This window comes from Doryrhamphus excisus, linkage group LG21 (assembly GCF_037039965.1).
Source record: "Doryrhamphus excisus strain RoL-2023G ecotype Guam linkage group LG21, RoL_Dexc_Guam_v1.1, whole genome shotgun sequence".
Taxonomy (NCBI): Eukaryota; Metazoa; Chordata; class Actinopteri; order Syngnathiformes; family Syngnathidae; genus Doryrhamphus; species Doryrhamphus excisus.
The window spans coordinates 3,029,407-3,042,088 of record NC_136377.1 but is presented as its reverse complement, the minus strand read 5'-3'; the positions used below and the strand labels follow the sequence as shown (position 1 = coordinate 3,042,088).

Below are 12,682 nucleotides of genomic sequence, written 5' to 3'. Positions count from 1 at the left end.
CGTAATAGGAAGTATTTTTTCCTCATAAGATTACAACTTTTTTCTGTTAATATCATGACTTAATGCTCATGCAGTTATTTATTTATTTATTTTTTAAAATATAAATATAATATGCTCAGGGTCGATAAAAAATGTCACAGACCACCAGTTTACCGCCAAATTTTTTTCTGTTTTTTTTCCTGTTTTTGTTGTTATTTTTAACATTTAAAAATATATTTTTTATTAAATTAGAAATTTGTGGGCAACCAAATTACTCATTTTTCCCAAATTTTTGCTGTTTTATTTTATTTTATTGTTTGTTTTGATTGATTTTTAAATGTTTTTTTAGCATTGTGCTGAGGGTCAATGACAAAGGACAACGGGCCACACTTTGGACACCCATGCCTTAAAGTTTTTGGTCTGGGTTCTACCGTTTATGATGATACTGACAGATGCTGCGCTATTGTTACCATTGTCACCTGCACTACCAGTACAGGAAATTTACTGCAAATTGACAGGAAATTTTACGGGAAGCAATTTAAACGTGGGGGTAGATGGGGACGGGGGGGCTGAGTGATATGCATCAACGTCAACTCTTGTTTGATACCACATCCAACTTCACTATCAGGTTACCCCCCTGGTTCTTGTGAACGGACACTTCACACACATATCCATTCAAGAGAATGTTGTAAACTTATGGCTGTGATGCTTTGTCGGGGGGTTGTGTGGGGGGTTGTGGGGGGGGGGGGGCACCATTTTAAATACTGTGCCGCTGTGTGGGAACTAGCCTACAGACAGTTAACCTTGACCACATGTTCCAACACTACCAACGGACCCTTTAATGACAACCCAGCGTAATGACTAACTTTGTCTTTGGAAGGAATGTCCAATGAACATAAACCTCCGCCTTTAAGAATGACGTTTTTTTTTTTAACTCAACGTAAAGATTCGAGAACCCCCCCACAAATACGCAATCAATGTGCAACTTTTGCAGCGATCACTTCACTTTGCGTTTGATAAATACTATCCACTAAAAATGAAATGATTCATATTGTGAGTCAAGTTTTAAAGAGCAGGGGAGGAAACTGTCATGTCACGTCATGACATCATCAGCAACTGTCGGATCTGCATGTTTCATAGAAGGGCATAAATCACCAAAAAAAAAAAAAGGTTGTATTAGCGTTCACCTTATGGTTAAATTAGAGACTGCAGAGGACTGTCGCTGACCCAAACATTAGCGCTGTGTCTTTTCTCTCCATGGCAACCAGCTTACATTTATGACCTGCAACAAAAACGTCTCATTAATCACTCATCAGATATTTCTATGAAGACAGACAAAAATGTGGACGCACGTAGTGTATCCTGTACCAGGGGTCATAATAGTCGGAATTTTAAAAAAACTGAGTTAATGATCAAAAATGGAGGGAGAAAGAGCAAATACCAAACTTCATGCTAATAATAGGCTTTTTGAGTTATGTCACTTACGTTTTGAAATATATAAACACTTCAAAAAACGCTGCTGGTTCATTAACTGGCCTTCATTGAATTGTCTAATAATATTGCCAAAGGGAAGCAAAATTGTCAAAGAGGTCAACAGTCTGACACACTGTGTCATCTTTCAAAGAACACATTACTAACACCACTAAATTCATCACACAGCAACTTAACACTCAAATGATTCATTCGTACATTCATTCATTTTCTACCGCTTTTCCTCACAAGGGTGCTGGAGCCTATCCCAGCTGTGTTCGGGCGAGAGGCAGGGTACACACTGGACTGGTCGCCAGCCAATCACAGGGCACATATACACAAACAACCATTCACACTCACATTCATACCTATGGACAATTTGGAGTCGCTAATTAACCTAGCGTGTTTTTGGAATGTGGGAGGAAACCGGAGAAATCCCACGCATGTACGGGGAGAACATGCAAACTCCACACAGAGGGTGGAATTGAACCCTGGTCTCCTAGCTGTGAGGTCTGCGCGCTAACCACTCACCCGCCATGCCGCCCTCCTTTAAACTTAAATAGCCAAAAACTTACCACTTCCACACGGATAGGGAGGATAACTATTAACAGTTATTTAACCTTTAACATGAACATGAATCAAACGTAATAATTTTTTCTGGGTACATGATACCATACAGCATCCATATCAAACTTGCGCGGGCTGCACTAACATTAAACTTTCATATCAAGACGGGGGCCTCAAACTGGTGTCCTGCGGGCCATGTTTGGCCCGCAGGCCGCATGTTTGAGACCCCTGATCTATGGTGTTCAGGTCAATTTTGACCCATATATATTAATGTCAAGAAAAGGTAGAAAAAGTTATTGTTTTTTCAGCAACATAACTTTAGTATAAAGTGAAATCAAAAACAGCAGAACAGGTCCAGATTTTGGTTCACTGTCCTTCTTGCCATTCTTTCCATGATCCAAATTGTAAATGTGAAATCAGCCAATCAAATGAGTGAATTCACCTTACATGTAAACTGGAAAAAACGGTCAAAATGAGAATCCCCTGAAGCCTACATGATGATAAAAGGAGCTGGTTGTCATTGTGTTGGCTAATTGTACACTTATGATTTCAGTTGTGGCTCAAAATATTGCTTTATAGTCATATTATTATAACCGTGTCGAAACCCACCCTAACAATACAGTGGTCATAATTACAACCAGACCATTTTAAAATGTAGTAAAAAAAATTTGGGGGGTTTTATTTTGTTGAAATAGAGTTTCCTGATAAAGTCAAAAAAACATTGATGCAATAAACAAATGTTATGTAATTCTTTTTATGCATCAACATGGAACAATAGAAATTTGGTGAGATAACCGCTAACACCTTTTTGCACCGATATATATATTTTTTTATTGGGGTGTGGAAATTCCTTACAGAAGCCAAAAACATGCATTAACATACCACTGCAAAGCCAAGGTTAGTGAACCCAGACGTTACTCGCTTATTAGCGCTAACTACCCCTTTGGAAATATACATCTACGCTTGGCACACAGACCTCTAATAACAAACGGGCTAACAACCGGTCATTACTGGGGGCTCAAACAGGAGATTTACAAATCTTGAGTTGAGTAGTATTGGACACGCTTGAAAATGGTTATTCCATCAAGGGCAAAAGGATAAAATGCTATGATTTATTTGCGGCGGCGGATAATTACCGGTGTCTTGTCACTTGTCAAGAACGAATGGACACAGAGTCAGTAGTCAGTAGTCTGTAGTCTGTAGTCTGTAGTCGCGGTTCTTTACAACGCCGCAGTAAATCTGAAATGTTTGTAAAGCCATAAATCCATAGCATGTGGTAAAGGTTGAGCTCTCCTTGGAGCTTAGCGGAATTGGCTGAATTGTTTTGCTTTAAAAGGTTTGCAGAAGATCAGCAGGGTTATTGAAAAGGTGTGGACGTGACTGAAAACTCAATGGAGTGGATTGAACAGGTTGAACAGAAAACGATAAGAATTGTTATTTATGGAAGTAAACAATCATTCATAATGGCTCGCAGAAAACATTGACCCCCCCAGAGGTTGATAGATTTGACGATTGTCTAAATTTTTTATTTAATTTTCTCTATTCTGAATATTGACAACCCCAATGCAGTAGTGTAGTCAAGAGAATCTCATGATCAATTTAATAGTTCCAAAAAATTAGCTGATTTTTTTGGACGCAGAACTTTGGTATATCCATCCATGGGGTATGCTGGAGCCTATCCCAGCTGACTATGGTACACCAGGACCGGTCACCTATGGGCAATTTAGAGTCTCCAATTTCCAAAAATTCCAACCTCGGTTTGTTTCTCAAAATATTGTGACTTTAAAAAAAATAATATTTTTTTCTTTAATATTTCAACTCTATTCTACTAATATGACAATATTTTTCCTCATAATATTAACAAATAATATTAATATAGTATTAACAAATTTTTGGAAAATTGCAACTCATTTCTTGTAAGAATCAGACTTTTTCCATTGAGTAATTTTTTATATAATTTTTTTTTAAAGTTCTGCTTTCTTCTTGTAAATCATAATATTGTGACTTAAAAAAATAATATTTTTTTCTTTAATATTTCAACTCTATTCTACTAATATGACAATATTTTTCCTCATAATATCAACAAATAATATTAATATAATATTAAATTTTTGGAGAATTGCAACTCATTTCTTGTAAGAATCAGACTTTTTCCATTTAGTAATTTTTATATATATATATTTTTTAAAGTTCTGCTTTCTTCTTGTAAATCATAATATTGTGACTTTAAAAAAAATAATATTTTTTTCTTTAATATTTCAACTCTATTCTACTAATATGACAATATTTTTCCTCATAATATTAACAAATATTATTAACATAATATTAACAATTTTTTGGAAAATTGCAACTTATTTCTTGTAAGAATCAGACTTTTTCCATACAGTAATTTTTTATATAATTATTTTTTTAAGTTCTGCTTTCTTCTTGTAAATTTTCTTTTTGTAATTATGACATTGTTTTTTCCTCATAATATTAACAAATAATATTAATATAATATTAACAAATTTTTGGAAAATTGCAACTAATTTCTTGTAAGAATCAGACTTTTTCCATTGAGTATTTTTTACATATTTTTTTATTTCTGCTTTCTTCTTGTAAATTTTCTTTTCGTAATTATGACTTTGTTCCCATAATATTTTGACTATATTCTCGTAACATTATTACTTTTTCCACAAACTAATTTTTCCAGAAATAATAACTTTGTTGTTTTAAAATATTACATTATTCTATGTATATTCTACAAATAAATTATGTATAAAATTACGGCTTTCTTCTCAATATTCTGACTTTTTACTTTTTTTTTTAGTACTGCTGCCATATTTGCTGTATTTTTAGTTTTCTAATTAGAACATAACATATATAAATATATTGGACATAACTGTAAAAAAAACATTTTTTCCTCAAATACAGAGAGTCTAAAGAGTATTTTATCCAATTACTTGATTAATTGAACAAAATGAATCAATACATCCCTTCATAGCCGCAGCCCTATAACTCATTAGGTTTCTGAAAGTAATTTTCCCAACACTAATTAATCTTCCAGACAGAAAAGCATTCCCACCATGAAGAGATGTCTTGATGGGTTGTAATTGTTTAAACGATAGTGTCTAAAAGCCTCAACACAAAGAGGACTACAGGAAGGAAGTAGTGCTCCTCAACGACCGTCAGTTCAGCATCTGAGGGCTTCCCCTTTAGTTACCCGACCTTCTGCTTCCATTCAGAAATCCCATTTTGGATCTGTTATTCCACTGGTGTTTGAGCAAAGATCTGTTCCAAGACATTTAAATCACGAAACAACGCTAAGCACTACAAGTCTCCGTGTTTAAAAATGGAACCATGTTCACGAGCAACACGTTCTGGAAGACGGATAGCCTCAGCCAGCAGCAATTGCAGGTTCTAATTGTAAAGTATTTGCCCTTGTTTTTTTCCTCTTGGCTTTGAAGTTTGAAGGCTTTGCTCCGTTCTTGTCCTGAGGTGCTGCCCAAGCCTGATTTATGAGGATGGTTTCCAAGGGAAGCTACTTTAAATTACATGGCCCTTAAACCTGAGCAGAAAGAGAGAGAGAGAGAGACGGAGAGAGGGGTGAATCGCCACTCTTGAGACCCCTAATTGCAAGACAAATCTACCTTCTCAGACCTGAGGAAAATGGGAAATGTGTTGAAAAGACTGGGTCACTTGGATAAGTGTGCAATTTGTCCTGAAGACCCATTGTGATCTGTCACTCACGTTGAATGCCTTCACTGCTATTTCTTCTTTTTCTTTATTTCGAACATGAAAAACATCCAAAACACCACAAACCAACTAAAACCAATACAAATAAAAATACCTATGTATATATAAAGCTACACATGTTCGAAAGGGAGTGGGAAGAAGTCAAGACTTATCTAGTCCCACCCCCCTAACCATCCAGATTCCAACCTCATCCCAACAAAACATATATTATTTTGGACATATATAGTCCAATACAAAAGAAAGAAAGAAACCGCTCCATCTGAACAGTCATCACAAGCTAACAAGGATATAAAAACATCAATGTTATGGTATTGTTTCGTGAGATTGAAAAATAAAAGTATGTGAGACAAAAAAAATCATAAAAAACATCCAAAACACCACAAACCAACTAAAATCAATACAAATAAAAATACTAATGTATATATAAAGCTACACATGTTCGAAAGGAAGTAGGAAGAAGTCAAGACTTATCTAGTCCCACCCCCCTAACCACCCAGATTCCAACCTCATCCCAACAAAACATATATTATGCCTTGTCTACACAGACATTGGACATACATAGTCCAATACAAAAGAAAGAAAGAAACCGCTCCAACTGAACAGTCATTACAAGCTAACAAGGATATAAAAACATCAATGTTATGGTATTGTTTCAGTGAGATTGAAAAATAAAAGTATGTTCATTCATTCATTCATTTCCTCACGAGGGCCGCGGGGGTGCTGGAGCCTATCCCAGCTGTCTTCAGGCGAGAGGCGGGGTACACCCTGGACTGGTGGCCAGCCAATCACAGGGCACATACAGACAAACAACCATTCACACTCACATTCATACCTATGGACAATTTGGAGTCGCTAATTAACCTAGCATGTTTTTGGAATGTGGGAGGAAACCGGAGTACCCGGAGAAAAGGGGTCCCCCCCGAGGGTGGGATTGAACACAGGTTTCCTAGCTGTGAGGACTGCACGCTAACCACTCGACCAATGTGCAGCTCAGTCATAAAAAATATTTTTCATATTTAAAAAATGTAATAAAAATATGTAAACTAATAGAAATCAAAATACATCTAAATTAATATTTTAAGTAATTTTCTAAATAATTATATATGTAATGTCAGGGTTTTTTGTACTTTTTTGGCAATATTCATTAATTTATTCATTCATTTTCTACCGCTTATCCTCACGAGGGTCACGGGCGTTGCTGGAGCCTATCCCAGCTGTCTTCGGGCGAAAGGCGGAGTACATTCTGGACTGGTGGCCAGCCAATCACAGGGCACATATAGACAAACAACCATTCACACTCACATTCATACCTATGGACAATTTGGAGTCGCTAATTAACCTAGCATGTTTTTGGAATGTGGGAGGAAACCGGAGTACCCGGAGAAAAACCCACGCATGCACGGGGAGAACATGCAAACTCCACACAGCGATTGGCCGAGGGTGGAATTGAACCCTAGTCTCCTAGCTGTGAGGTCTGCGCGCTAACCACTAGACCGCCGTGCCGCTAATAAAAGTATGTGAGTGAGGGAATAAAATTCTTTAAAATACCTCAGATTAAATAATCACACTTGAGTCTTACTACTTCCCTATTGTCACTGCTGTACCATTTTGCAGCATAGTCGAGGTAAATGTGTCAAAAAGAAAGGTAAACTAATTCTCTCATAAGCCACTTGTAATCGCCGGAAGGACTTATCGGAGCACTCATCCCTCTATAAAAACCTGGATTGATATTTCCCGATTATGATGTGCGTTTTGTTTTTGTGCGGCGGCGTAAAATGTTGCAACTTGTAAGGGATGTGAGGGAGAGTCAGAAGAGGAGGAGGAGGAGGAGGTGACAGTGCCATTTGGCTGAAGGGCACTCATAAACTTGGAAGAGGGAGAGAGTGCACCATTCCTTACAGGTGACTGTACCATGTGACTTCAGGAGCTATAAAAAGCAGGCCGACCTGTCCTGAGGTACAAGTGATCTCCAGAGGAGTAAAAGGGGAGGAGAACAGCCGGGCTGTCGGCAAAGTAGCAAACACCGACAGCCCCTTGAGCATCTGCAGGGTTCTTGTTCTTACCGACGTCGAGTCTTTACTACTTTGACACAATGAGCTGCAGCAGCGTCGCAGAATCGGAGATCTCAGAAGAAGAGCTTGAGCTTGGTGCTCTTGGTCAAGGTGAGAGCGAAGGAAGTCCCAAGGCATCGTTCCAGGACAGCGAGAGCTCCACTAGCAGCCCGAGCGACCCAGAGGAGGGTCAGACCAAGAAACGTAATAGGCCAGTTCGCTCCAAAGCTCGACGTATGGCCGCCAATGTCCGTGAGAGAAAACGTATTATGGACTACAACCAGGCCTTCAATGCTCTCCGGGTTGCCTTGAACCACGACCTTAGCGGCAAACGTCTCTCCAAGATCGCTACACTTCAGAGGGCCATCAATCGGATCTCTGCTCTTTCCGTGTTCCTGAGCACTAACCCTCCCGGAAAGCCCTGCACCCATCGGGAATGCAACAGGTCATCGGCGGCGCCGACGCCAATAGCGGCTTCTCAACTTGAGCCGACAAGAGTGACGATGCCTCGTCTGGAGCACCAGAGTTACGCTCCCTGGCATGCATCCGTATCCCAACATCTGCAGCCCCAACAGGGACCCCACGTGTACAGGCTCCCCATGGAGCCTCACGTCTACATGGATAGCAGCATCTCCTCATGCCCGCCATCGCCACACTACCCGTGTTACCCCACCGAAGGACACCTTTACACCTCACGTGGCCACTGTGGCAGCCCTCATGAACATCCGCCAAGCCCACTGCGATTCTCTCAGGTGGGTGAAGGGTTGGGGTACCAGCCTGGATTATGGGGCTCCTGCACTCAGGGTTACATGGACACTTTTGTGGAGCCGTCTCCGAATTTGGGACTTCCCTGGCAGATGAACTACCTGCAGGAGCAGGAGCACAATTTCTCTGTGGGCTCAGAAATACTGTGAACTACCGTGAACGCCGTTGAACTGTTGAATGATCTCAGGGAAGATTTTGGCGATCGGTTTAACTGAGTCATGGAATGTAATTCATCAAATATAAATATGAGTGCAATGATCAGGTGCAGAACGTTCTAAAAGACGCAAAACGGTGTTGTTGTCATTCACTGATGCTGGATGATATTATATTATATAATATTATATTTGACGTTGAGCTAAAAAATTCTGGGCTACACTGTTAGGTAATGCAAGTTTCTTCTTTGTATTTGCATCATAAGGAAGTATGATCATTTTGACACATCTGCCGCCATTTTTGTACAAATGTATTTATTTGCTCTTTGACTGTCTGTATATTTGTAAAGCTGTTTTCTAAACATCCAAATTAAATATTACAATTATATATTGTTTGTTTCTGGTGACTTCCAAACATCACCTGGACTTCTGCAACGAGTGCTAGATTATAGATTATAGCCTCTGGCCGGGAGGCTGTAACGCCGTGCGTGTAAACTGACAGAGGTCCTTTGCTCACTTGATGAATGCCCTCGCAAGTTCATTCTTGTCATGTTTTTGGAGCCACATAAAGTTAAATAATAATGGAATAATACATGGTCACCGTGCACATGGTTGATCTGTTATTATTGTTTTCAATAATGGCAATTGAGGGAAATGAAGGGTCTTTCTGCCGCAACGTGCTGGGATAGTCACATGACAACCACTCCAAAATGGGTAATAATAAAAATGGGTTATAATATTTGACACTCAAACAATGAAGATATTCAAATGCCTTTAAAATGAGCTTGACTAAATTGTCACATCCAACATATTTTGGAGCTTATTTTTAGATGAATTTAACATATGAAATATTTAATATTTATATATTTATATATATAATTTATATATTTATATAATAAACTTAAGGAAATAATAATAAACTTAAGGAAATAATAATAAACTTAAGGAAATAAGCTAGCTTACCTAATGATGAAGATGGCTTCACAAAGGACATGGGCTGTAATAATAATAATAATAATTATTATTATTATTATTTTTAGCTATTTTTAAAATAGCTATATTTTTAATATAGTAAGAACACTTTAATTGTAATATATCACATTCTTTTAAAGTATGAGGATAATTAAATGGCCTTAAAATGAGCTAGCTTACCTGACATTCCGCCATTTTGGGGCAGCCATGGCCTGGTATAGTCACATGACAACCACTCCAACATATTTTGTAGCTTATATTTAGTGAGAACACTTTAATTGTAATATTTGACATTCTATTAAAGCATGAGGATAATTAAATGGTCTTAAAATAAGCTAGCCTACCTGACATGCTGCCATTTTGGGGCAGCCATGGCCTGGTATAGTCACATGACAATCACTCCAACATGTTTTGGAGCTTATTTTTAGATGAACTGAGCACAAAAATATAGTAAGAAAAGATGAAGTTTAATATCTGACACCCAATGATTGTTAAATGAGCTTTAAAACGGCAAAAAATAAGCTTAAGGAAATGAGCTAGCTTAGCTAACACGCTAAATGTTGGGGGAAAACCATATCCTGGCATAGTCACATGATAACCATTCCAGCTTTTTTTTTTTTTATTTGAATTCATTGTAGAAATATAGTAATAACATTTGAATTGTAATATTTCACATTGTATTAAAGCACGAGGATAATTAAATGGTCTTAAAATAAGGTAGCTTACCTGACATGCCGCCATTTTGGGGCAGCCATGGCCTGGTATAGTCACATGACAATCACTCCAACATATTTTGTAGCTTATTTTTAGATGAATTTAACACATAAAATATAGTAAGAAAAGATCAACTTTAAAATCTGACACTGAATGATTATTAAATGAGCTTTAAAACGGCAAAAAATAAGCTTAAGGAAATAAGCTAGCTTACCAAACACGCTGCCATGTTGGTGGAAATTTGAATTTGTTGTAGAATATCGTAAGAACATTTGATTTGTAATATTTCACATTATATTAAAGCATGAGGATAATTAAATGGTCTTAAAATAAGCTAGCCTACCTGACATGCCGCCATTTTGGGGCAGCCATGGCCTGGTATAGTCACATGACAATCACTCCAACATGTTTTGTTTATATATGTATTGAACCAGGAGGTATAGCAAGAACAATTTAAGTGATTGTTAAATGAGCTTTAATGTAAACTTAGGGACTTCATGCTAACACGCATCATAGTCAGGTCAGCTGGTATTTGTATAAATTTGCGTCAGTCAAAAATGAACTAATTCTAAGCACGTATTGCTCGGGTTAGCCAACAACAGCCTGCTTTGCTCTCCCCTCCTGAGCGGCAAGGTCATGAAAAACACTTTTAATATTACACTGTAGGTATGGCGTTCACCGACAGATTTATGTGGGTTCAGGAAGGAAGACCGTGCCCCGTCATCAGTGCGGTGAAATCCCCTGTCGGAGCGGCACTGGCCCGCAGGTACAAATGGGTGTGGGAATTTATTTTTCTCACATCCTGGAGGCCGCACCAAGGGCCCTAAAGACCGTGCTGAAAAGAGTTGGCCTGGGGAGAACTAACGGCAGGCATGCTGGTGTACTGCGACAATTAACAGGCAGGAAGGAAAGGGAATTTTGGACAAAGTGATAAATGGAGAGGAGGAGTGGAATAATTGGAAGAATAAGATGCGCGTGGTGTGAAAAAAGGAGGACCGTGGTTTGGCAGACATGAATCACTGGAAAACCTTGACTCACCAGTGCGAGACGAGCGTGGCTGACGGCGCACAGTGACAGCATGTCTCTTTCTCCTCCTCCTTTGGCACAACGGCTCTCACTCGCTGCAGTGCCAGTTGATGTTCTCATCTTCAGCAGACTCCGTGGACATGCAATGACAGCATCTTTCAGTTGTCATAAAAATACTTTGGGGTTTGGGTTTTTTAATTTTGCAACAAAGCTCAACACAACAGCAAGAAAGGCACTCAAAAGAACAGACTTACTATGGAAATTGTTGGAATCAAACTATGGAATGGATTGAATAAGACCCTCAAACAATGCACAACGATGAGCCAATTTAAGAAACAATACAAGCAGTTGATGTTTGCTAAGAACCAGTCATGATGTGCTATATATATATATATCACTATAATGACACTTACTATGGTACCCATTATGTCATTGTATGATATCACCTGGTACTTCGGTATGTGACTAAATAAATAAATAAATATTTAAAAAAATATATTATATTTTTTATTATATAAAATATTATATATGATTATATAAAACACTAATATTTTTTTTATTTAAAAATAATAATAAATAAAAAAAAATATATTAGGAAAGCAGGAAGTGAACAAATGTAACAGTTACTGATTGTAAAAGTACCAGATGGAGGGGTAGGATTTAATAAGCTGTGCTTCTTCCTACTCCTTTTTGACATGTGGAACTGTGAACTGATTATGTGATGCATTCAATTGTAATCTGATGCATGTTCAAATGAAATTAAACCATTACCATTACCATAATTGAAAGAATTTACATTTTGCATTGTTGGGTCTTAACGAGGTTTGGAGTACAGCTTAAAAATGCAAAAAGAGATAATTAAAAATGTTCATCAGCTGATCAGAAGGTGAAGACCGTCGCTCAAAACAATGAGTAGCGCCGCCATTCTTGTTACTCACCTGAAAATTGGGTTTGGGCATGCTTGATGCCGGTGTTTCCAGGTGGCTTGTGGAAATGTTCCTCCAGATGGTGAAGATGGTTTCACAAAGGGCATGGACTGTCTGGAAATAACATCCGGTTTTGTAAACTTCTCTCGACATCCATTCCCAAAATGTTCTCAGTTGGATTAAGATCTTGGGATGGTCAACACACAGGATGGTCCAAAAGACTGAGCTTATTCCTTTGGAAGAAGTCCTTTGTCAGGCAGGCATTGGGAACTGCAGTGAAAAAAAGTCATTACGAGGACTTTCGAGTATTGAGGAATTCCGTCTG

At 38.2% G+C, this 12,682-nt stretch overlaps 2 protein-coding genes across 2 annotated transcripts in view; one reads left to right on the top strand and one right to left on the bottom strand.

Annotated features, from left to right (window-relative positions):
* mogat2 (monoacylglycerol O-acyltransferase 2) overlaps positions 1–11,576 on the bottom strand; it is a 49,162-nt gene extending 37,586 nt beyond the window's left edge. The window contains exon 1 of the mRNA XM_058087339.2: positions 11,444–11,576. Within this exon, the coding sequence (XP_057943322.2) occupies positions 11,444–11,551 (108 nt within the window). The 5' untranslated portion in view covers positions 11,552–11,576. The remainder of the gene's footprint in view (positions 1–11,443) is intronic.
* bhlha9 (basic helix-loop-helix family, member a9) lies at positions 7,353–8,952 on the top strand. The gene has a single exon (XM_058087340.2). The coding sequence runs from the start codon at positions 7,844–7,846 to the stop codon at positions 8,714–8,716; it is 873 nt and encodes a 290-aa protein (XP_057943323.2). The 5' UTR covers positions 7,353–7,843; the 3' UTR covers positions 8,717–8,952.
* Positions 11,577–12,682: the final 1,106 nt, after the last annotated feature.